Here is a 12,500-nt window from a genome sequence, read left to right on the forward strand (position 1 = left end):
AAACAAAGTTCCAACAATCGGCTACACAAAGTACTAATTAATTCAGTGGTTAGAGGAAACTAAAACTGATGATTCTTCTGTTACAAAAGTTGAACTACTCGAGATCTGCAACCATCATAAACAAAATCAAGTACACAAGATAGATCAAATATTTGACGAATGGAAATAATGGAAAAAACATCAAGCAAAATATTAGAGACATAAAACGAATGACCATCATCAACTAAAAGAGATAAGGGGAACAAATCTATTACGAAAACATGCTGGGATGAGAATCAGCTGGAAGTGTGTTCCCGCCAAGTGACAGTGGCTGTTCTTTTTACCACTGTGAAACGTTTCACGTAAAGAGTTTCATTGATTCCATGTTTTGAGTAGATTCTGCTCTTGGAAAAAAGTTGATAATTTCATTCTTCTTATTATGTTTACTGTAATTTGTCCTAATTTACTTTGAAATATGCGAAAAGTTACAAATAAAGAGGCGTATATCAGAAAACAAGATTATATCGTTGGGTGATTGAGGTTAGTTAATTTATACTTTCCAAAATATTACTTCATAATCTCTTTATTCGTTAGCTTAATCAACTGACAAAATATATATCTGAGAGAGAACTATGAGTTAGTATATAAGTCTCGAGTAACAGTGTCCGGTAATAATTTGCAATACAACAATGTTATTCGGACATGTTGCATTTAGCCAATCATCACTATGTCAAGTGCATTTTCACCTAGATAAAACAAAAAAGAATGAATATAGAGAGTCCCAGTTTCCCATTGCCTAGAGGATCTAGGACCAGCAGGCAAGAGATGATCCAGACACCGTGCACACTTAGAGATTCTAGGACCTTCGCCCCGGCAAGGATGCAACATACCCACACCCCTGGAGAATACAGGAAACAGCACACTTGGGGGATCCAAGACCTCCACAAACGCGGATGATTCAGGAGAAATGGTGGCACCTACTGCTGCTATTCTATAGTAATAGTGTGTAGCAGACAATCACTGTCAAGGAAGATACTGCTGCCTGAGTTTCAATCAGGATAGTGGCGAGTGCGCAGTGAACCAGCACTCTATTTTTTTCCCCTCACCTCAACCACATATAAGTTGCCGGCATTCAATCCTAATCCTATATCCTCTTTTTGTCATGCAACACACACACATGTATATACATACATGTCCACACATGCATATATACATATCTATATATCTATATATAATAAAGAAAAAGTATAATATATATATATATATATATATATATATATATTTTTTTTGTCGCCGTCTCCCGCGTTTGCGAGGTAGCGCAAAGGAAACAGACGAAAGAAATGGCCCAACCCACCCCCATACACATGTATATACATACGCCCACACACGCAAATATACATACCTACACAGCTTTCTATGGTTTACCCCAGACGCTTCACATGCCCTGATTCAATCCACTGACAGCACGTCAACCCCGGTATACCACATCGATCGAATTCACGCTATTCCTTGCCCTCTTTTCACCCTCCTGCATGTTCAGGCCCCGATCACACAAAATCTTTTTCACTCCATCTTTCCACCTCCAATTTGGTCTCCCACTTCTCCTCGATCCCTCCACCTCCGACACATATATCCTCTTGGTCAATCTTTCCTCACTCATTCTCTCCATGTGCCGAAACCATTTCAAAACACCCTCTTCTACTCTCTCAACCACGCTCTTTTTATTTCCACACATCTCTCTTACCCTTATGTTACTTACTCGATCCAACCAACTCACACCACACATTGTCCTCAAACATCTCATTTCCAGCACATCCATCCTCCTGCGCACAACTCTATCCATAGCCCACGCCTCGCAACCATACAACATTGTTGGAGCCACTATTCCTTCAAACATACACATTTTTGCTTTCCGAGATAATGTTCTCGACTTCTACACATTCTTCAAGGCTCCCAGGATTTTCGCCCCCTCCTCCACCCTATGATCCACTTCCGCTTCCATGGTTCCATCCGCTGCCAGATCCACTCCCAGATATCTAAAACACTTCACTTCCTCCAGTTTTGCTCCAATCAAACTTACCTCCCAATTGACTTGACCCTCAACCCTACTGTACCTAATTACCTTGCTCTTATTCACATTTACTCTTAACTTTCTTCTTTCACACACTTTATTCATTTATTTTGCTTTGTCGTTGTCTCCCGCGTTTGCGAGGTAGCGCAAGGAAACAGACGAAAGGAATGGCCCAACCCACCCCCATACACATTTATATACACACACGTTCACACACGCAAATATACATACCTATACATCTCAATGTACACATATATATACACACACAGACACATACATATATACCCATGTACACAATTCACACTGTCTGCCTTTATTCATTCTCATCGCCACCTCGCCACACATGGAAGACCATCCCCCTCCCCCCTCATGTGTGCGAGGTAGGGCTAGGAAAAGACTACAAAGGGCCCATTCGTTCACATTCAGTCTCTAGCGGTCATGCAATAATGCCCGAAACCACAGCTCCCTTTCCACATCGAGGCCCCACACAACTTTCCATGGTTTACCCCAGACGCTTCGCATGCCCTGATTCAATCCACTGACAGCACATAAACCCCGGTATACCACATTGATCCAATTCACTCTATTCCTTGCCCGCCTTTCACCCTCCTGCATGTTCAGGCCCCGATCACTCAAAATCTTTTTCACTCCATCTTTCCACCGCCAATTTTGTCTCCCACTTCTCGTTCTCTCCACCTCCGACATATATATCCTCTTGGTCAATCTTTCCTCGTTCATTCTCTCCACGTGTCCAAACCATTTCAAAACACCCTCTTCTGCTCTCTCAACCACGCTCTTTTTATTTCCACACATTTCTCTTACCCTTACATTACTTACTCGATCAAACCACCTCACACCACATATTGTCTTCAAACATCTCATTTCCAGCACATCCACCCTCCTGCGCACAACTCTATCCATAGCCCACGCCTCGCAACCATACAACATTGTTGGAACCACTATTCCTTCAAACATACACATTTTTGCTTTCCGAGATACCCAGTCCACTTCCAAACATTTCTTCAACTCCATTTTCCCACCTTCCCCCCTTATGTCCTCCACTTCCTGTTCCTCGCTCATCCACCCCAGACATATAATCCTTCTTCAACTTTCTCTCATTCTCTCAAGGCTCCCAAATATTTCACCCTCTCTTCTGCTCTCTCAACCACCTCTTATTTCACTTCCGCTCCATTTCTCCACCGCTTACATGACACACGATCATCCACCTCACACCAATATGCTTCAAACACTTTCTCCTCCACTTCCTCCTCCAAACTCTACTCCCAATGCCACGCCTCGCAACCATACAACATTGTAACCAACTAACCTTCCTCAACATCACATTTATCTTCAATAACTGTTCTTCTACTTCCACACACTTCTTCAAGCCAAATCTCCTCACCACTCTATATTCTACATCGCATCCAGTCCACCAGCTGCTCGATCACTCCCAATACTAAAAACTTTACTTCCCACATTTCTCATTCAAACTACTCAATACTTGCCCTCACCCTACTTCCAAAACCTCCATTCACCTCCTAACATCCCACAACTTACCAAAATCACACCCCTGCACTTTCACTGAATCAACACTTATCATCCGCCACACTGACCATCACTTCATCCCAACAGACTCTACTTGCTTCAAAACTTGCCTCACCATCCTATAACCTTCATACCTTCACATGAGCATTCACACCTGGCAACCTCATCCAGATCAATCATCTACATACACATCCTTACACCTCATAAGACTTTTCACTCTTCTAACAACTGCCTCACACACCATATATTCTAAACCACACAGCTCTCCCCTATCTATGCCTTCTGCCATCAAATCTCACAATCCTCCAAGTATTCCAATTCTCAACAAACTATACCTCTAATTGAACCACTGCTCTTCCCCTTGCCCTGTACATTCACTATCATATCCTCGCCAATACTCAACATCTCAATGAATCATACATACATAATAACCTTACCAATCCATCAAAATACAGTCAACGCCCTTTTTGATAAATTCCACTGCAATACAATCCAAACTGCTGCCTTGCCGGCTTTCATCTCCGCAAAGCTTTACTACCTCTTCTCTGTGTACCAAATCATTTTCCTAACCCTCTCACTTTGCACACCGCCTCGACCAAAACACCCTATATCTGCCACTCTATCATCAAACACATTCAAGAAACCTTCAAAATACTCCCTCCATCTCCTTCTCACATCACCACTATTTGTTATCACCTACCCATTTGCCCTCTTCACTGAAGTTCCCATTTGCTCCCTTGTCTTACGCACTTTATTTACCTCCTTCCAGAACATCTTTTTATTTTCCCTAAAATTTAAGGATACTCTCACCCCAACTCTCATTTGCCCTCTTTTTCACCTCTTCCACCTTTCTCCTGACCTCTTGCCTCTTTCTTTTATACATCTCCAACTCATTTGCATTTTTTCCCTGCAAAAGTCGTCCAAATGCCTCTCTTTTCTCCTTCACTAATAAACTTCTTCATCCCACCACTCACTACCCTATCTAATCATCCCACCTCCCACGCTTCTCATGCCACAAGCATCTTTTGCGCAAGCCATCACTGCTTTCCTAAATACATTCCATTCCTCCCCCACTCCCCTTACCTCCTTTGTTCTCACCTTTTTCCATTCTGTGCTCAGTCTCTCCTGTTACTTCATCACATAAGTCTCTTTTCCAAGCTCACTTACCCTCACCACTCTCTTCACCCCAACATTCTCTCTTCTTCTCTGACATCCCCTAGAAATCTTCACTTTCGCCTCCACAAGATAATGATCAGACATCCCTCCAGGTGCACCTCTCAGCACATTAACATCCAAAAGTCACTCTTTCGCGCTCCTATCAATTAACACGTAATCCAACGCTCTCTGGCCATCTCTCCTACTTACATACGTATAATTATGTATATCTCGCTTTTTAAACCAGGTATTCCTAATCACCAGTCCTTTTTCAGCACATAAATCAACAAGCTCTTCACCATTTCCATTTACAACACTGAACACCAATGTATACCAATTATTTCCTCAACTGCCACATTACTCACCTTTCCATTGAAATTACCCATCACTATAACCCGATCTTGTGCATCAAAACCACTAACACACTCATTCAGCTGCTCCCAATACACTTGCCTCTCATAATCTTTGTTCTCATGCCCTGGTACATATGCACCAATAATCACCCATCGCTCTCCATCAACTTTCAGTTTTACCCATATTAATCTAGAATTTACTTTCTTACACTCTATCACATACTCCCACAACTCCTGTTTCAGGAGTAGTGCTACTCCTTCCCTTGCTCTTGTCCTCTCACTAAACCCTGACTTTACTCCCAAGACATTCCCAAACCACTCTTCCCCTTTACCCTTGAGCTTCGTTTCACTCAGAGCCAAAACATCCAGGTTCCTTTCGTCAAACATACTACCTATCTCTCCTTTTTTCTCATCTTGATTACATCCACACACATTTAGACACCCCAATCTGAGCCTTCGAGGAGGATGAGCACTCCCCTCGTGACTCCTTCTTCTGTTTCCCCTTTTAGAAAGTCAAAATACGAGGAGGGGAGGGTTTCTGGCCTCCCGCTCCGGTCCCCTTTAGTCGCCTTCTACGACACGTGAGGAATGCGTTGGAAGTATTCTCTCTCCCCTATCCCCAAGTATATATATATATATATATATATATATATATATATATATATATATATATATATATATATATATATATATATATATATATATATATATATATATATATATATATATATATATATATACATATATATATATATATATATATATATATATATATATATATATATATATATATATATATATATATATATATATATATATATATATATATATGTATATATATCCATGGTAATAGGGGAGAAAGAATACTTCCCACGTATTCCCTGCGTGTCGTAGAAGGCGACTAAAAGGGAAGTGAGCGGGAGGCTGGAAATCCTCCCCTCTCTTTTTCTTTTTTTTTTTCGAGGAGAAGTGGGAGACCAAATTGGAGGTGGAAAGATGGAGTGAAAAAGATTTTGAGCGATCGGGGCGTAAAGATGGAGGAGGATGAAAGGCGTGCACGGAATAGAGTGAATTGGTACGATTTGGTATACTGGGGTCGACGTGCTGTCAATGGATTGAACCAGGGCATGTGAAACGTCTGGGGTGAACCATGGAAAGTTCTGTGGGGTCTGGATGTGGAAAGGGAGCTGTGTTTTCAGTGCATTATTACATGATAGCTACAGACTTAGTGTGAACGAATGGGGCCTTTGTTGTCTTTTCCTAGCGCTACCTCGCACACATGAGGGGGTGGGGGTTGTTATTCCATGTGTGGTGGGGTGGCGATAGGAATAAATAAAGGCAGACAGTATGAATTGTGTACATGTGTATATATCTATATGTCTGTGTGTGTATATCTATGTGTACTTTGAGATGTATAGGTATGTATATTTGTGTGTGTGGACTTGTAAGCCACGGTCAATAAGCGTTTTATGTCTCTATAATATTTTGTTTTATTTTTCTCTATCTCCATTCCTCACATATTTCATCTATTTTCTGTATTTGATTTTTTTTATGACGTTTGTAGATCTAGAGCAGTTCAACTTTTGTAACAGAAGGATCGTGATCAATATTAGTTTCCTCTAACCACTGAATTAGTTGTTACTTTTTTGTAGCCGATTGTTGGAACTTTGTTTGATATTTTAGAATGACATGGAGCATTATCCTTAATGATAAGTGACTGGAAGTGTGTTCCCTTTAGGTGATTTTCTTTTTTTTTCCTTCCCTAACGTTTCACAAGAAGTGAGTTTCATTCATTCTATTTTTTGAGTAGATTCTGGTCTTCAAATCTTTTTTGATAATTACATGTTTCTTCATATGTTTAGCTCAGTTTTCCAACTTGTGTTAGAATATGTGAAAATTTACAAATGGGGTAACGTGCATCCGAGAACAAGCTTGGGTCGTTGACTTGGGAGGTCATTGTTATCTAATCTACACTTACCAACACATTACTTCATAATCCTTTTACTCATTAGCATTACCAATTGATTTATCATGTATCTGAGGGAGAAACTGGAGTGAATAAATAAGTTTCTATTCAAAATATCTGATAAACATTTGAAATACAGCTATGTTACTTGGACATGTTTCATTTAGCCAATCATCACCAACGTATCAAGTGCATCTTCGCCTAGATAAAACATATAAGCTAAGTATAGGTGTTTTAGGGGTCCTCCATGTATCCTGGCATGTATCCTGGACCTTCTATGTGTTTATGTAATCTTGATCCTCCAGGTGTGTGGGGTTGTTTATCCTCCATGTTTGGGAGGTCCTGGATCCTCCAAGTGTGTGGGATTCATGGACACTTCTGGTATATGGAGGCCCTAGAACCGCTAGATGTGTTGGGATTCTGGATCTCCAGGCATGAATGGGTCTTAGACGATCTATTTGTTGCGTGGGTCCTAGATCTTCCAGGTGTGGATATCATCGTCCCTACAGGTGATTAGAAGCACAAGGTCCTCCAGGTGTGTATAGGATCTATGCCATTTACATGTGTTTTCTCATCACCCAGGTGTTTGAGATTCCTTTATGATACAGGTGTGTGAAAGCTCTGGATTCTCCAGGTTCACTGGAGTTGCAAAACATCCATATGTGCTGGATGTTATATCCTGAAGATGCTTGGAATTGTTGATCCTCCATGTGAGGAGGTTCACGATTCTCAAAGTTTGTGGTGGCCCTCGATTCTATACATGTATCTTCAAGGTGTGTGCGAGTTCAGTATTCATAAGGAGTGTGGGGTTTTGGATCTCTAGGTGTGTGGTAGCATTGGATTATCCAGATATGTGGAAGCCTGAATTCTCCAGGTGTATGGGAACCCTGAGTTCTCCAGGTGTGTGGTGGTTCTGTGTCCTCCAGGTGTGTAGGATTCCTGGATCCTCCAGATGTTAGATACTCATGATTGTGTTTCCTCATCGCAGGTCATGGGTAATATACAACTGAGACATTTTTTTTATGGATTTTATTATTTTGTTTGACCTCTTCAGTTGCTCAGGAGGTCAGGCTGCAACTCCTACAAGCCGACCCCCTAAGAAATTCAACATATTGCTCCCGACGTCAGTCAGGAAGTCCTGTATGTTGAACTTGCTGCTCAGCTGGTCAGGTTAGGCCAGATACCCTTCAGCAGATGAGACGGTGAAACCTGTTTCCTCAAAACTCAGTAGCACAATAGGCCAGTCCTCTCTATTACTCTCGAAAAGTCTGTAGGACATAACTTAGTTAATCAGATATTCACTGTTTCAGTTACGTTCATTACTAAGGGCTGCTGACAGGAAACATGTTTAGAGACTGTCGACACGTACAGTGATAAGAAAAGGAACTCTTAACATCTGTCCTGTTCAGGGAATGTTGATATGTGTCATGTTCATAGAATGCTGTCGTATACCATGTTAAAAGACTGCAGACATGTATCATTTTTAGGGACTGTTGACATGTGTCATGTTCAAATACTGTTGCCTTATATTATGTTAAAGGACCCGAGACATGTGTCATTTCCACATACACACTCACGTACACACACACACACACACACATACACACACACACAACCACACACACACACACACACACACACACAGACACGCACATACACAAACACACCCACACACACTCACATATACACACACACACACAAACAGACACACACACACACAGACACGCACATTTACAAACACACCCACACACACTCACATATACACACACACACACAGACAGACACACACACAAACACACACACACACACACACACACACACACACACACACACACACACACACACACACACACACACACATATACTTTTATAAACATTTCTAATGATAAGAGAAGTGATAGACTAAAGATAATATATGATGATAATAATGATAATAGCAATAGTAATAATACTGATAATGATAATGATAACAATAGTGATAATAATAACAAAAATAGTAATAATGATAATAATAATGATAATAATAACAATGATAATGATAATGATGATGATGATAATAGTAATAACAATAATAATAATGATGATAATGATAATAATAATAATAATAATAATAATAATAATAATAATAATAATAATAATAATAATAATAATAATGTTAATAAAGATAATAATAATAATAGTAATAATAATAATAATAATGATAATAATAATGATAATAATGATGATAGCAACAATGATAATAATAATAATTAAGGTAATAATGATAATAATACTGATGATAATAATAATAATATTAGTAATAATAATAATGATAGTAATAATATTAATGATAATAATGATAACAACAACAACAACAACAACAATAAAAATAATAATAATAATAATAATAATAATAATAATAATAATAATAATAATAATAATAATAATATTAATAATAATAATAATGGTATTTCTTTTATTTTGCTTTGTCGCTGTCTCCCGCGTTAGCGAGGTAGCGCAAGGAAACAGGCGAAAGAATGGCCCAACCCACCCACATACACATGTATATACATACACGTCAACACATGCAAATATAGATTCCTATACATCTCAATGTACACATATATATACACACACAGACATATATATATATACACATGTACATAATTCATACTGTCTCCCTTTATTTATTCCCATCACCATCCCGCCAAACATGGAATAACAGCCCCCTCCCCCCTAATGTGCGCGAGGTAGCGCTAGGAAAAGACAACAAAAGCCCCATTCGTTCACACTCATTTTCTAGCTGTCATGTAATAATGCACCGAAACCACAGCTCCCTTTCCACATCCAAGCCCAACACAACTTTCCATGGTTTACCCCAGACGCTTCACACGGCCTGGTTCAATCCATTGACAGCACGTCGACCCCGATATACCACATCGTTCATATTAACTCTATTCCTTGCTCGCCTTTCACCCTCCTGCATGTTCAGGCCCAGGCAACTCAAAATCATTTTCACTCCACCTTTCCACAGCCAATTTAGTCTCCCACTTCTCTTCGTTCCCTTCACCTCTGACACATATATCCTCTTGGTCAATCTTTCCTCGCTCATTATCTCCATGTGACCAAACAATTTCAAAACACCCTCTTCTGCTCTCTCAAACACACTCTTTTTATTTCCACACATCTCTCTTACCCTTACATTACCTACTCGATGAAACTACCTCACACCACATATTGTCCTCAAGCATCTCATTTCCAGCACATCCACCCTCCTGCGCACAACTCTATCCATAGCCAAGCCTCGCAAACATATATCTTTGTTGGAACCACTATTCCTTCAAACATACCCATTTTAGCATTCCGAGATAATGTTCTCGACTTCCAAACATTCTTCACGGCTCCCAGAATTATCGCCCCCTCCCCCAACCTATGATTCACTTCCGCTTCCATGGTTCCATCCGCTGGCAGATCCACTCCCAGATATCTAAAACACTTTACTTCCTCCAGTTTTTCTCCATTCAAACTTAACTCCCAATTGACTTGACCCTCAACCCTACTGTAACTAATAACCTTGCTCTTATTCATATTCTTTCACACACTTTAAAAAACTCAGTCACCAGCTTCTGCAGTTTCTCACATGAATCAGCCACCAGCTCTGTATCATCAGCGAACAACAACTGACTCACTTCTCAAGCTCTCTCATCCACAACAGACTGCATGCTTGCCCCTCTTCCCAAAACTCTTGCATTCATCTCCCTAACAACCCATCCATAAACAAATTAAACAACCAGGGAGACATCACACACACCTGCCGCAGACCTACATTCACTGAGAACCAATCACTTTCCTCTCTTCCTACACGTACACATGCCTTACATCCTCGATAAAAACTTTTCACTGCTTCTATCAACTTGACTCCCACACCATATGTTCTTAATACCTTCCACAGAACATCTCTATGAACTCTATCATATGCCTTCTCCACATCCATAAATGCTACATACAAATCCATTTACTTTTCTAAGTATTTCTCACATACATTCTTTAAAGCAAACACTTGATCCACACGTCCTCTACCACTTCTGAAACCACACTGCTCTTCCCCAATCTGATGCTCTGTACATGCCTTCACCATCTCAATCAATACCCTCCCATATAATTTCCCAGGAATGTTCAACAAACTTATACCTCTGTAATATGAGGACTCGCTCTTATCCCCTTTGCCTTTGTACAATGGCACTATGCAAGCATTTCGCCAATCCTCAGGCACCTCACCATGAATCATACATACATTAAATAACCTTACCAAACAGTCAATAATACAGTCACCCCCTTTTGTTAATAAATTCCACTGCAATACCATCTAAACCTGCCGTCTTGCCGGCTTTCATCTTCCGCAAAGCTTTTACTACCTCTTCTCTGTTTACCAAATCATTTTCCCTAACCCTCTCACTTTGCACACCGAAGAAAACACCCTATATCTGCCACTTTATCATCAAACACATTCAACAAACCTTCAAAATACTCACTCCATCTTCTTCTCACATAACCACTACTTGTTATCATCTCCCCATTAGCCCTCTTCACTGAAATTCCCATTTGTTCCCTTGTCTCACACACTTTATTTACCTCCTTCCAAAACATCTTTTTATTCTCCCTAAAATTAAATAATACTCTCTCACCCCAACTCTCATTTGCCCTCTTTGTCACCTCTTCCACCTTTCGCTTGACCTTTTGCCTCTTTCTTTTATACATCTCCCTCTCATTTGCATTTTTTCTCTACAAAAATCGTCCAAATGCCTCTCTTTTCTCTTTCACTAATAATCCTACTTCTTCATCCCAGCACTCACTACCTTTTCTAATCAATCCACCTCCCACGCTTCTCAAGCCACAAGCATCATTTGCGCAAGCCATCACTGCTTCCCTAAATATATCCCATTCCTCCCCCACTCCCCTTACCTCCTTTGTTCTCATATTTTTCCATTCTATATTCTGTCTCTGCTGGTACTTCCTCACACAAGTCTCCTTTGTAAGCTCACTTACTCTCACCACTCTCTTCACTCCAACATTCTCTCTCCTTTTCTGACAAAACGTACAAATCTTCAACTTTGCCTCCACAAGATAATGATCAGACATCCTCCAGTTGCACCTCTCAACACATTAGCTTCCAAAAGTCTCTTATTCGCGCGCCTACCAATTAACAAGTAATCCAATAACGCTCTCTGGCCATCTCTCCTACTTACATACGTATACTTATGTATATCTCGCTTTCTAAACCAGGTATTCCCAATCACCAGTCCTTTTTCAGCACATAAATCTACAAACTCTTCACCATTTCCATTTACAACGCTGAACACCCCATGTATACCAATTATTCCCTCAACTATCACATTACTCACCTTTGCATTCAAATCACCCATCACTATAACCCGGTCTTGTGCATCAAAAG

General features: G+C 40.2%; 2 protein-coding genes across 4 annotated transcripts in view; one reads left to right on the plus strand and one right to left on the minus strand.

The window, feature by feature from the left end:
* LOC139761025 (turripeptide Gsg9.2-like) overlaps positions 1 to 12,500 on the plus strand; it is a 364,470-nt gene that overhangs the window by 256,128 nt on the left and 95,842 nt on the right. The gene's annotated exons all lie outside the window — the stretch shown is intronic.
* LOC139761239 (uncharacterized) overlaps positions 8,093 to 12,500 on the minus strand; it is a 29,132-nt gene continuing 24,724 nt past the window's right edge. The window contains exon 4 of the mRNA XM_071685275.1: positions 8,093 to 8,337. Coding sequence (XP_071541376.1) covers positions 8,241 to 8,337 — 97 coding nt within the window. The 3' untranslated portion in view covers positions 8,093 to 8,240. The remainder of the gene's footprint in view (positions 8,338 to 12,500) is intronic.

This window comes from Panulirus ornatus, chromosome 39 (genome assembly GCF_036320965.1).
Source record: "Panulirus ornatus isolate Po-2019 chromosome 39, ASM3632096v1, whole genome shotgun sequence".
NCBI classification, from domain to species: domain Eukaryota; kingdom Metazoa; phylum Arthropoda; class Malacostraca; order Decapoda; family Palinuridae; genus Panulirus; species Panulirus ornatus.